This window comes from Musa acuminata, chromosome BXJ2-8 (assembly GCF_036884655.1).
Source record: "Musa acuminata AAA Group cultivar baxijiao chromosome BXJ2-8, Cavendish_Baxijiao_AAA, whole genome shotgun sequence".
NCBI lineage: Eukaryota > Viridiplantae > Streptophyta > Magnoliopsida > Zingiberales > Musaceae > Musa > Musa acuminata.
This window is the reverse complement of record NC_088345.1, coordinates 44,858,182-44,872,429: the sequence shown is the minus strand read 5'-3', so window position 1 is coordinate 44,872,429 and position 14,248 is coordinate 44,858,182. Positions and strand designations below refer to the sequence as shown.

The following is a 14,248-nucleotide window of genomic DNA, read 5'->3' as shown; positions in this document are numbered from 1 at the left end:
TGGCAGGCTTCCGAGCCGTCCAGCTGTCAGCATATCATTGGTTGGTTTCTTGATTATAATATCCGGACAAGTACGCATGCCAAATCTAATTCGGCGGCGACATTGTCGGAGGAACGCGGACCGTCCAAAACGATGTGCTCGGCCGAGATCGAACGGCGTGTCGTGCCCGCCAAGGATCATATAGATAGATATTAAAATACGAAAAAGAACAGTACTTTTCCGATCTATTCATAAGAAAATACATCGTCGTCATCCCTGACGCCCAAAGGACTGTTCTTAGCTCTTGAACCATTAATCAATTGCACGAGGAAGAATTGAGCAAATCTTCTTGGGGGGGGGGGGGGGGGGGGGGGAAGCACGCTTCAGAGTGGAATTTATCGACGGCTGTCGTCCATTCTCTGATTCACCTCGACCACAGTAGCCACGGGGATTAAAGAGAAAGCAGCTGATGGATGGATTGTCACGTCGGTTTTGGCCCCGGAGGTGCTCGCTGTCATCGACCTGTTGTGCACTCTCCGATTCATCATTATTTGTGTTGTTGATCTTTTCCAAACTGAAGGTGGGGTTGTCTTGTCTTCAATGCTTCTCGTCTGCAGCTTCCGAACCATTTGTTTCTTGTCTGCAACTCACACTTGGGATTTCTGCCTACTAATTCAACCGAAGAAGGTCAACTACAGACAAAAATATCTTGTCATCGATGGAGTTGCAACAACGGTGGCGACCAGCAACACCTGTTCAATTTCCAATCTATAATGCTTTATATTGCTCATCCATCATAGACAAGATTAAAACATGGGATTACTGCTTCTAAATCAGCTGAGATCACCACACACCTGTTCTATTTCCAAGCATCGTCATCGTATCAGCTTGCAGTAGAAACAGGGACTCTCGTCGTGATGTGGGTCATCTTTTTTGTGAAGTAGTGAACCTAACATGGAGGAATGCGAGAGGAAAAGAGAGGAGGATGGCGTATGGAATTTGTTTAGGCGCAGCATACTATTCGTCTCTGAATCTGATATTTGTAGACTGTGACAAGAACATCTAACTAAAATATTTGAACCTGCTGTTCATTGATTTCTACGACTATCAACTAAACTACTGGTATCAATTTCCAATGTTTTCACTCGTTCTATCATTGACTCGCGGTAACCACATAGAATGGAGGAGAAGCAATCGTCAATCTTCAAATCCTGGTAGTGTTAGTGAACTAATGCGTCGCGATCGAAGAGTCAGCACGACTTTGTCCTTGGATCGATGTTCGGAGTTCTCGGTCGCTTGGAAGAGGTGTTGGAGCTAGCTGGATTAGTGGTCGGGCCGTCGACATCGTCTACAGGAAGGCATCTCTCAATTGGTTAGGAGAAGTGTTGAAGCTGACTGGATCAGGAGGGCGGGATGCTGAAGCCGTCTGCTGGGAAGGTGCCTCTCGATTGGGATTGTTGTGCTTCCATGGGTCGTCGAGTTCCTACACAAAGGCCCGTGTCGAGGGGTTCTTGACTTTGGCCCCTCTATCACGGCCTTAGCTGGAATTGTCTAAAGCATGAGGCACCCTTGCGGTCAAAACGCGAATTTAGCTTGCCTTGCCTAAGTCACGAGGTACCCTTGCGGTAAAGATGCGAACTTAGTTTGTGTTGCCTAAGTCGCGCTTCGCCCTTGCGATATTACTCCGCAAAGATCAGCCCACTTGTAACCTCTCGTAGGTCTCGAAGGGCCTGTAAAAAGAGAAAGTTGATTAGTTTGAAAGAACGAGCGACGGATAAGTCCCGACATCTCACGAAAATAGGAGAAGCTTTACAAGCAATTCAGCGAGCACCTTGCGTGCACAAGAGAAAAGAGGGAGAGGGGGAAAACAAGGACTTTAGAGGGTTGAACGAACAACTGCAAGTCCACAAACAGCTTCTCACCAGGTGTCGGCATGACAATAAGTTCCCGTCAAGGTAACGTGCGAACTTGCGAAAGGTTGTTCAACGCCCGACACTATACCGAAGCTCCATCCAATCCTGTACCACCCGGGGAGTTCAAAGGGGCTGAGATGGCTGATGTTTTGGTGAGTGGAGGCGGACTGCAGAAAACAGCCCGTGGCACACGAAAACAGAGCTGTTTTGGGGCTATTTTGCTCAGTTCGGTGAGCGGTCGCTTGGTAACGTCGTAACTTATTTGAGCTTACATTTTTTCAAGCAAAATGACTCAAAACCAAGGCAAAACATACTGCTAAGAAGCTATACATATGGATGTGAGCGACAAACGGTTCATTGAACGGAGTTGTTGTGGGTGTGCGACGATCGTCCATAACATTCTCCCCCACTTAAACTGTCGATGCCCTCGTCGACGCTTGTTGGTAGTTGTTGATGATTGCTTCTTCATGTCATAGGGCATCTTCAGGCTCCTAACTGGCTTCAGTTCGGGGAAGCTTTCGCCACTTCACCAAATACTTTGTCTGCTCAACTCCATTGGGTAGCTTTTTCTTGTGAACCACCAGAATAGTTTCAACTCGCTACTCGAAGGAGGCTGTGGTGGGTGGTAGCCGAGTTGAAACACTTCAGGAAGCATATTGTGGATCTGAGTGGTAGGCTTTTAGGTTGCTGGCATGAAGAACATTGTGAATTTTGAACCACGCTGGCAACTGTAATTTATAGGAGACGTTGCCTACCCTGCTGATAATTGGGAAGGGCCCTTCATACTTGCGCACCAATCCTTTGTGGACTTTGTTCCTAAAGAATTGAAGTGATACTGGTTGGAGCTTGACTAACACCAAATCACCGACCTTGAACTCTTGTGGTCGCCTTCCCAGGTTTGCCCACTTCTTTATTCTTCTTGTCGCCTTCTCCAAGTACGCCTGCACAATATCTGCATTTCGGTGCCACTCCTTTACGAAGTGGTAGGTTGACGGACTACTCCCAGTATACCTGATTGCTATGGTGTGAGGAGTTAATGGTTGTTGTCCTATAATAATCTCGAAGGGGCTCTTGTTGAACGCAGAGCTCCGCTGCAAGTTGTAAGAGAATTGGGCAATGTCCAACAACTTCACCCAATCTCGTTGGTTGGCACTCATGTAGTGCTAAAGATATTGCTCTAGGAGCGAGTTTATCCTTTCAGTCTGGCCATCCGTCTGGGGGTGGAAGCTTGTGGAGAAGTATAACTTTGACCCCAACAATTTGAATAGCTCGGTCCAGAATCATCCCAAGAACCGAGCGTCTCGATTACTAATGATATTATGCGTGACTCCCCAATACTTCACCACATCCTTCATCATCAGCTTGGCCGCCTCCTTTGCTAAACAGTGTAGGGGAGTAGCAATGAAAGTTGTATACTATGATAATCGATCGACCACCACGAGTATCAATCCGAGTCTCCCTACAAGTGGTAAGCTTGATATGAAGTTCAAGGAAATGCTCTCCCATGGCCTTTCTAGTACGGGCAACGACTCCAAAAGTCCCACCGGCTTTCGCTGCTCCACCTTATCTTGTTGGTAAGTGAGACATGTTCAAACATATTCCTCCACATCAATCCCCATCTTTGGCCAGTAGAAGGCCCTCTCCACGAGAGCCAACGTTCTATGAATGCGTGGGTATCCAGCCCAAAGGGAATTGTGACACTCTCTTAAGAGTTCACGCCTCAAATTGTCCACTCGGGGAACATAAATCTTATTCTCTTTTGTGTAAACGAGTCCCTCCTGAACCCAAAATCGTCGTGTCTTGCCTTCTTTGATGAGCTATATCAGGATAACTGCCTGGGGGTCACTATACAGTCTAACCCTGATTCTGGAAAGGAAGTTAGAGTGCAACTGACTTGCTTGGCCTCCCCCCTCCAATTGTATGACATTCACGTGCTCTACTTTCTGACTCAATGCATCGACCACGACATTTGACTTTCCATGCTTATACTCCATTGCCATATCAAATTCAGCTAAGAAGTCCTGCCATCGTGCTTGCTTTGGGGAAAGTTTCTTCTGTGTTTGGAAATAGCTCAGGGCGATGTTGTCTGTCCTCAGCACGAATCGTGATCCGAGAAGGTAGTGTCGTCAAACTCGTAGATAGTGGATCACCACTATCATCTCCTTCTCATGCACCAGATATCGCCACTCGGTCTCGTTGAGCTTGCGGCTCTCATAGGCCACCGGATGACCCTCTTGCATGAGTACTCCCCCAATAACAAAATCTGAAGCATTTGTATGGACTTCAAAAGGCTCCCCATAGTCTAGCAATTTGAGCACCGTTTCTTCCATAACAACATCCTTCAGATCTTGGAAAGCTATTTCACACTTGTCCGACCACTTCCAAGGTTGCTCCTTCTTCAGCAACTCCGTTAGTGGAGTTGCATGCTTCGAGTATCCCGTTATGAAGTGTCGATAGTAGTTGACGAAACCAAGGAAGGATCTCAACTCTGGTACATTTTTTGGAGTTCGCCATTCCGCAACCGCTTGCACTTTTGATTTGTCCATGCGAATGGAGCTATCACCAATTCGATGCCCCAATAATAAGATCTCTGTTTAGGCAAAGTAGTATTTCTCCCTTTTCATGAACAAAGTGTTCTCCTTGAGAACCTTGAAAATTGTCCAAAGATGCAGGACATGCTCCTCGAGCATTTGACTATAGACAACGATATCATCTAAGTAAACGATTACGAACTTATCTAAATACTCCTTGAATAGTTGGTTCATGAGAGTGCAAAACATGGTCAGAGTGTTGGTTAAGCCGAAAGGTATCACCAAGAACTCAAATGCTCCATACCTGGTCACACAAGTAGTCTTCACTTCATCGCCTTCAGCAATGCGCACCTGCCAATACCCCGACCGAAGGTCGAGTTTTGAGAAATACTTGGCTTTACCCAACTGGTCGAATTAGTCCACAATGAGTAGGATGGGATACTTGTTCTTCACTATCACTTTGTTAAGGGCTCGATAATCGACGCATAGTCGAAGGCTCCCATCTTGTTTCTTTTGGAAGAGGACTGGAGCTCCGAATGGTGCTTTAGAGCTGCGGATGTGACCATCGCTTAGCAGTTCACCTAACTGCTTTTTGAGTTCAGCCAACTCTGGTGGGGGCATGCAGTAGGGTGGTCTCGCTAGAGGCTTCACTCCTGGCTCCAGCTCGATGTTGTGATCCACGCCTCTGCGTGGTGGAAGAGTCTTCGGCAACTCGGGTAGCATAACATCAGTGAATTCTTTTAGGACGTTTGTCACCACAATAGGTTCTTGAATAGCCTTCTCATCGAGTGGCTCTAGCTTCATAGCAGCCACGAAGGTTAATTCACCTTTTTGCACCCCTTTCTTCAATTGCAATGCCGATATATATTGGGGTTCCTTGGTTCCTCTCCCAGAGACGGGAACCACGCAGGGTCGTCACCTCCCATCATACACAAGGAGTTTAGGAATGGCATAGGCACCAACTTCACCGCGTGCATGAACTCCATTCCAAGAATAACTTGGAAGTCATCCAATGGCACTGCCATCGTGTTGGTGTTCCCGCTCCATGTTTCGATCTTGATGGGAACTCCCTTTGCCAACTCGGAGATTCGCCTGGACTCTGAGTTCACCGCCTTCATTCGACTTGGGCTCTTCTCCAAGATCAACCTAAGTTGCTTTGCTTCTCGATCGGCTATGAAGTTGTGGGTAACACCCGTGTCCACCATTACACGGGTCATTTGGCTATTTAGCTTGATGTCTACATACATCAGCTCACCACTTCCTGCTTTTTATAGCTTTGTCTTTGTGTTCTCCCCCACTTGACCTCGCATGACATTCAATAAATGCATTGCTCCCATCCGAGATCCTTGCGACTCCTCGTCGTCGTTGCTGGATTCAAAAGTACTCGAACTAAGAGCAACAACTTTGCTTTTGTCTGACTGAGGGGGGTGGATGGATGCTGTTAAAGCTGTTAAAGCTTTGCCCTCCGCACAAGAAGCATCCACCAGGTTTCAAGGCCTTGCCCTTCGGGCTTGACCCTTTATGGGAACTCTTTTTCTTTTGTTCGTATTGGGAAAAACATGTTAAAGCGGAATATTCTTTTCCCTCTTTGTGTATCAAAATGGGTTCCTCATCAAAAATACCGACTTAATATCCAAATGAAAATATCAACCAGCACAACATAAACAATAGAGCAAAAAACAACCACACAGTGAGACCAAATCTTTTTAACGTGGAAAACCAAATATGAAAAAAACCACGGGACCGTAGTTCACCTCAAACTTCCACTATCAATAGTAATGATAACAGGTTTACAATCGATCTTTTCTAGAATAATCAGAGGATCACAATAACATCAAGATCATATATCTCATCGTAATGAAATTTTAGGTCTCACAAAGTGAATATAGCAGGAAAGTACCTTAGAGAGGGTAAACTATAGATCAACACCGTTAGGATTGTAGAGTTTGCTGTAAGGATTCTCCACATATGATTTGGGCCAAAACTGAGAACGTTTTGCCACCGATCGTCAAGCAGAAAACTCTAAAACCTTACTTTTTCTCTCTCTTCTTTTCTATGTGAGCCGCCGCTCGCTGCACGCTGCACACTCACGTTTTTTGTTCACACACGCACGCTGCACCTTGCAAACCCTATCTTTTTAATTTGGGCTCAATAAGCCCAATTGTTCAAGTCCACATATGGGCTGGACCTAACAGTTCGCCCCCGAGCTCCTTCCCTCGAGAATACTTTGGAGGGTGATTGCCTGAAGATTGTTTCCTTCTTTCCAAGTCTTCAAAGGAAACAAAGTCAGTGAGCCTTTCTGCAGTAGCAATTGCCCCGACCACATTGGTGACATTCCTTCGATTTAGTTCTTGTTGAGCCAATGACTTCAAACCATCGAGGAAGCTGAACAGCTTGTCCTTCTTGGAAATGTCCTATATGTCCATCATTAGCGTAGAAAATTATTTCACGTAGTCTCGGATGGAAGTACTATGGCGGAGTTGTCTCAACTTCCTTCTTGCGACGAACTCTGTGTTCTCCGGAAGGAACTGAGTTCTCAACTCCCGCTTCAAGTCCTCCCAAATGTCAACCCGACACTGACTTGTTGGATCTCCTCTCAACGGGTTCACTATCAAAGTTTCGCATCTCCGTTCAGATACATTGTTGCTATAGAAACTTTGGTATCTTCAGAATCGGGCCTCGTAGCTCGAAAGTACTGTTCCATGTCGAACAGAAAATTCTCGAGCTCCTTGGCATCTCTGGCCCCTCCATAACCATAAGGCTCGGGTGCCATTAAGTTTTGTGGTGGTGCAATGCGGGTGTTGCTTCCTCTCGCATTTAGTGCTCTTGTGAGAATGGCTACCTTTGAAGTGAGTTTCGCCACAACATCCTGTAAGTGTTGCACGGAGTCTTTGGTGTCATCATATAGTCGGTCGACTAGGGCCTTGACCTTGTCGATCCTGGACTTCGCTTCCTCTTGTGAGCTCTCTACCCCAATAAGTCTTTGTTGGCCATAGTAGAGTTCCTCCATGCTCGCTTTAAGAACATCCAAGCGGGTTTCCGTCGTTGTGAGTCTCTCCTTGTGACTCTTTTTTCCAGTTGGCGCTTCAAATTGCGTCTCCTCCGCTCGCGGATGCTAGTCATAGGTGCCCAGCAAGCCAATCACGTGAGTGATGGCACGTGTGACTTGATACCGAATCTTTTTGCTTATTATATTTTGGCGTATATCACTTTATAACTATTGCATAAATGCATATATATATTGTGATGTCCTTGGATTTGTGCAATGGGAATCGGATCGTGATGAGATCACGATAATGAGATCGATTCACCTTTAAACATATATCCTAAATAATCCCGGTCATAGATTACTCGAGAGGGACATCGTGATAACCGGATAGACTGGTGTGCTGTATACCCGTCCATATGATGGATGCAGCTGGTCTCATAGCTGCTCGTGTAGGGACACTAGGGATACAGTACAGGTGCTCATTGGAGAATGAGTTCACTGATTGATCCGCTTACGGAATGCTGGATGGTTGATGATGCCTTATTGTCAGACAGCGATTCCGTAGTCCTAGTGGTGTATCTGGTCCTTAGACTTGAGACACCAAGGATGTCCTGTATGAGTGCTCCACTCTTTGATACCAGATTTATAGGTTTGGCTGTCCTAGATCTAGTACAGCTGGTCATTGGGAGTTGTAGTTGACCTTACGAGGGCTATTGAGTGTCGATAGAGGATCATCCACTCTCGGCGTCATGAGAGGAATATCTCATGTGTTCTTGCTCAGACAAATCCCTGGCCAGGGTCATTCGGGTTGAGAGAGAAAGAGTTCTCCGGGAGAATCCGATTAGAGCAAGACTCGAGTAGAAACCGTGTGGGTCTGACAACACCATGCTCGATATACGGTAACTGAGGACAGACAGGTCCAATGGATTGGATTCCCCTGTATCGTCTGGGGACTACGGCGTAGTGGCCTAGTTCGTCCGTAGTCGATGAGTCGAGTGAATTATTACAGAGATAATAATTCACTAAGTTAGAAGGAGTTCTGACAGGTATGACTCACGGCCAGCTCGATATTGGGCCTAGAGGGTCACATACATATGGTAGGCATTGCGATGAGTAGAGGTTCGGATATGAGATATCCGATGAACCCCTTGTCTTATTGGATGCAGATCCAATACCCACTAGGGAAGGACCCATTAGGGTTTGACACGGGATCTCTATAAATAGGAGGGATTCACAGCCTTATAGGCTAGAGTCTTTGCTTGCCTTTCCTATTCTCCTCTCCCTCTCCACCTCAGAGGCCTGGAGTTTTGAGGAGGGTCGTCGCAACCCTGCTGTGTGGATCACCGCTAGAGAGGAGGGCGCTTGACCTCCTTCACCCTCTCCTAAGGATCTGCAAGGAAACATGGATATACGATCTCCCTAGGTAACACAATCTCTATACGCAGTTTTGTGTTTTACGGATTTTTGCGCACCAATCTTCGCACGACGACGAACATCTTTTTGGGAATCGGGGATTTTTGTTTTCTTGTTCTTCCGCTGCGCATATGATGTCGCCCCCCATGATTTCCCAACAGTGGAGAGTAGCCAATTTCTCGCTCATCATGTTTGTTGCTGCGCTCCTCTTGAGCGGCTCCAATAGCATAAGAGCGAGTATGCACATGCAGCCCACCTGTGGTTACTTGGGGCAAGGGTCCGGCTTGCCCCGTCTTGCTTGACTCGTCACAATGCTTTGCCATGGCGAAGTTACGAAGTTCCTTCACTGCTCGCTCGAAGTGCTTGCCCACTCTGATACCATAATGTCACGGCCTTAGCTGGAATTGCCTAATGCGTGAGGCACCATTGCGGTTAAAACGCGTACTTAGCTTGCCTTGCCTAAGTCGAGAGGCACCTTTGCGGTAAAGACGAGAATTTAGCTTGCATTGCCTAAGTTGCGCTTCACCCTTGCGATATTGCTCCACAAAGATCAACCCACTTGTAACCTCTCGTAGGTCTCGAAGGACCTGTAAAAAGAGAAAGTTAATTAGTTTGAAAGAACGAGCGACGGACAAGTCCCGACGTCTCGCGAAAAGAGGGGAAGCTTTACAAGCAATTTAGCGAGCACCTTGCATGCACAAGAGAAAAGAGGGAGAGGGGGAAAACAAAGACATTAGAGAGTTGAATGAATAGCTACAAGTCCACAAATAGCTGCTCACCGGGTGCCGGGCGCAACAACAAATTCCTGTCAAGGTAACGTGTGAACTTGCGAAAGATTATTCAATACCCGACACTATATCGAAGCCCCATCCAGTCCTGTGCCATCTGGGAGGTTCAAAGGGGCTGAGATGGTTGACGTTTTGGTTAGCGGAGGCGGACTGTAGAAAACAGCCCGTGGCACAAGAAAACAGAGCTGTTTTGGGCTATTTTGCTCGATTCGATGAGTGATTACTTGGTAACGCTGCAACTTATTCGAACTTACATTTGTACAAGCAAAATGACTCAAAACCAAGGCAAAACATGCTGCTAAGAAGTTGTATATGTGGATGTGAGTGACGAACGATTCGTTGAATGGAGTTATTGCGGGTGCACGACGACCGTCCGTAACACCTCGTAGGTTAAGTTAGTAGTTTTTTTTTTTTTCTCTCTTTTTTGTTCTCCCTTGGCTAGATGTCGATCCGGGGCTTTTATACAATTACGCGGGGATTGGTCATATGCGGATTTGGCGCGACGATCAACCTTGAGTGACGAGATGGTACCATTGTTCAGTCGTCGCCTGCTATGCAAGGAACGACGCTATGTGGCGCCATCCCGAGCTTTCCAGAGTGAGACTCGTCGAGGCGGCGCCTCTCTGTACGTGTCTCAGCTCGTCGACATGGGGATACGCCTCCCGTGCTGACTTGGCAAGGGTACAATGTGATGCGCATCGTGACATAGTTGGAATCCAAAATATGTGCAGCATATCAATTCACGGTACTTATATAACCGGTCATGAATCTGCTTTCTTTGAGAACAGACTGCAGCTGTTGATGCATACATCTTTTGTAAATTGATGGTTGTGATGGTACCGAAAGCATGATCGTAAAGTATCATGTCAATCCACAATACTCTGTTGCTTCTGCTGAACCAATAATTTGAAAGTCACCAACCTGGTTCTCTTGATTTTTTGGTGATGATTTCCATCACACGTGTAGCTTATTCTGATACACACTTCTAAAGCATTACATAGCTTGAAAGAAACCACTTCCTCCACCGTCACCAATCAGATTGCTGTAAGTGAACATGAGAATTACCACCTTTCTTCACCGGCAGAGCCTCGGTTTGACGTTTTCCTCATCAGTGAGTTATTGTGGTTCTGATGAGAATGGGTTGTTGGATATGTACACGATAGCTTGAGCGGACCAAAAAGTGGCAATTCCACCAACGAGTATGTTATTTATGGACCATTCAACTAATGCTTCGATCCTCTCATGTGTGTTTAGGTCATGTAGTTACCGTGGAGTCGCCATCCATCCGATAGAACAGGAAAGAGATGAAGTCACTGGATCAACATAATGCAGAGGTAAGATTGTTTGATATAGTGACCGATTTCTTCTTCTTGTGATTCCACGCTACTTCTTCTCCTTCCCTTGCTGACATCTAGAACTCGAGGGAAAAAAAACCCTAACTGATATAGCGCGCTACAGCCACTGGTGTTGCTTTGTTACAGTGATGGCAGTGCAGCCTTCGAGCATGAATTGATCTGCTGCCTGAGGGCTACAGAGCAAGAACAAAAGTGAGGGAGAAGACCCTGTCGTTTTCGAATCTTTGAACCAGATCGGACGTCGTTGTCGATGGATCCACGGGTACTGCCTGATAGCAGATAAGATTTCCTCATGCAGTCGAAGGTGCTGTCATGCTGCAAGAAGTCGAAGGTGGGACAGTTCCATCGAAGCACGGTTCTTATTCTCAGAACACGAACCACCTCCAAAAGGACAAGCATACAAGAGGGGAATGTTAATGCAGTGGTGATCATCAATGGAGAAGGTGAAGCACATGCAGTTGCTTAATAAATCAAAAACCATTACTTGGTTACTACGAAAAAGGAAATGGTGTCGCGGGGCCACACTGAATCTAAGAAGGAGATTGAAGAGCTCGAAGATTTCGGCAGATGAAAAGTGATGTTGGTATTGCATCTTGGGGAAACAGTCCACACAGAGAAAAGCTATTCTTACTTCATCAGCACTCTAAAACTCATCTCGACCAAACTGGTGATCAGAACAACACCAGACAGATGCTAATTGTATGAGTACATTATCATTCTGTAGCATCATATCACCACCTAATCAACCAACAATAGTCCTATGTAGTAGACCTCCCAACCTTGACCTACGTTACATCGGTCTCCCATCTCCCTCTCTCGCTCTCGCTATATATATAACTTTCAACTCTGTTCTCAATCAGGTGATAAGAGAGAGAGAGAGAGAGAGAGAGAGAGAGAGAGAGAGAGAGAGAGAGGAAGATGGAGGAATCTACTGTTCAGCACTCGATGATATGTTCCCTCGCTTGGCTTTTGGCCTTGAGCACTCTTTTGGCAGTACCTGAGCTTTCATGTGGTAGCATGACAAGGCGCTACAAGTTTGATGTACGGCGTTTAATTAGCTTGTCAGGTAGATGCGATTAAGCTTGCAATGCTAGAATCGATGTGCTGATGGTTTCTCTTCGATTTCTTCCTGTAGATACGGCTGCAGAACGTGACACGGCTCTGCCGCACGAGGAGCATCGTTACGGTCAACGGCAAGTTTCCCGGCCCTAAGATCATGGCGAGGGAGGGCGATCGCGTCGTCGTCAAGGTGGTTAACCATGTCACCAACAATGTCACCATTCACTGGTAATGGAGCTGTGCCACAATGTTTTCCTTGGTCATGTGCTGCACGTAGTAAGATGAGAGCTTGCCATTGTGTTCATGGAGAGCATGCAGGCATGGAGTTCGGCAGCTGCGGACTGGGTGGTACGACGGTCCGGCATACGTGACACAGTGCCCCATCCGGACTGGCCAAAGCTTCGTCTACAACTTCACCATCGTGGGCCAAAGAGGCACTCTCTTTTGGCATGCACACATCTCGTGGATGAGGGCCACGCTCTACGGGCCCATCGTCATTCTCCCCAAGCGAGGTGTTCCTTACCCTTTTCCTAAACCCTACAAGGAAATCCCTGTCATCTTTGGTAATCCATTACATGTATACATGAATGCATTCTTAGGTATTATACTCTGTTTCTCTGGTGATTGATTCATGAGATGTGTGGCAGGAGAGTGGTTTAATGTGGATCCTGAGGCCATCATTGCTCAAGCTCTTCGGACTGGTGCAGGTCCAAATATCTCTGATGCGTACACCATCAATGGCCTCCCTGGCCCCTTGTACAATTGCTCCAAGAAAGGTGAACAGAGATGTCCAGTTTGATTTCGTCTGAGGGGGTTTGAGTGATCGACTTTAGTTTGTGGTTAGAGCAGATACGTTCGAGCTGAAGGTGAAGCCCGGGAAGACGTACCTCCTCCGCATGATCAACGCTGCACTCAACGACGAGCTCTTCTTCAGCATCGCCAACCACACGCTCACCGTAGTCGACGTCGATGCCGTCTACGTGAAGCCCTTCGACGCCGACATCGTCCACATCGCGCCGGGGCAGACCACCAACGTCCTTCTCCACACCAAGCCTAGTCCTCCTGATGCCACGTTCCTCATGGCGGCCAGGCCTTACGCCACCGGGTCCGGCACCTTCGACAACACGACCACCGCCGGCCTCCTCGTGTACCTTCCGCCGAACGCTTCGTCTTCTTCCTCCCATGTTAAGAACCTTGCACTCTTCAGGCCGACCCTCCCGGCTTTAAACGACACGGCCTACACCACGAACTACACCGGCAAGCTTCGCAGCCTGGCGAGCGCGCAGTTCCCCGCGAACGTTCCGAAGACCGTCGAGAGGCGGTTCTACTTCACGGTGGGGCTGGGGACCAGTCCGTGCGCCAAGAATCAGACCTGCCAGGGGCCGAACGGCACCAAGTTCGCCGCTTCCGTCAATAACATCTCCTTCGCGCTCCCGACGTCGGCGGCGCTCCTCCAGGCGCACTACTTCGGGCGGACGAAGGGGGTCTACGACACCGACTTCCCTGACACCCCGCCGTTCCCGTTCAACTACACTGGGACTCCGCCCAACGACACCTTCGTGACCAACGCAACCAAGGTGGTGGTGCTTCCGTTCAACACCAGCGTGGAGCTGGTGATGCAGGACACCAGCATCCAAGGGGCCGAGAGCCACCCCCTGCACCTCCATGGCTTCAACTTCTTCGTGGTGGGCACCGGATTCGGGAACTACGACCCGTCGAAGGATCCCAGGCGATTCAATCTCGCCGATCCGATCGAGAGGAACACCGTCGGCGTGCCGGTCGGTGGTTGGGTCGCCATCCGCTTCCTCGCCGATAACCCCGGTAAGTGCATGGCCTTTCGTCTCGTACAATCCATATGGTTGCCGTGTATGGAGTTTGAGGTAACGTGCATGCCCGGCTGCAGGAGTCTGGTTCATGCACTGTCACCTGGAAGTGCACACGAGCTGGGGGTTGAGGATGGCGTGGGTGGTCAACGATGGGTGGCTCCCCAACCAGAAGCTGGTTCCTCCGCCGTCCGATCTCCCCAGATGTTGACCATCGACCACACCACCTACTCCCTGTTCTCTCTGCTTCGACCTCTGTTCTTGGCGTGCTTTATTTGTCTGCAACAATCTACCTTTCGATGACCAAAGTGTTTGAGATGAGTTCAGCAGAATTGCACTCGTTTATTTGTTTTGTGCTTGAATTGGGCTTTCGATCAATAAAGTAAAGATGTGGTTTT

The 14,248-nt window shown here is 47.7% G+C and overlaps 1 protein-coding gene across 1 annotated transcript; it reads left to right on the top strand.

Annotated features, from left to right (window-relative positions):
* The first annotated feature begins 11,850 nt into the window (after positions 1-11,850).
* LOC103995454 (laccase-17-like) lies at positions 11,851-14,248 on the top strand. The gene is made up of 6 exons (XM_009416053.3): positions 11,851-12,009; positions 12,104-12,255; positions 12,346-12,590; positions 12,675-12,803; positions 12,877-13,848; positions 13,931-14,248. Exons 1-6 carry the CDS (start codon positions 11,887-11,889, stop codon positions 14,059-14,061), a joined length of 1,752 nt encoding a protein of 583 aa, XP_009414328.2. The 5' UTR covers positions 11,851-11,886; the 3' UTR covers positions 14,062-14,248.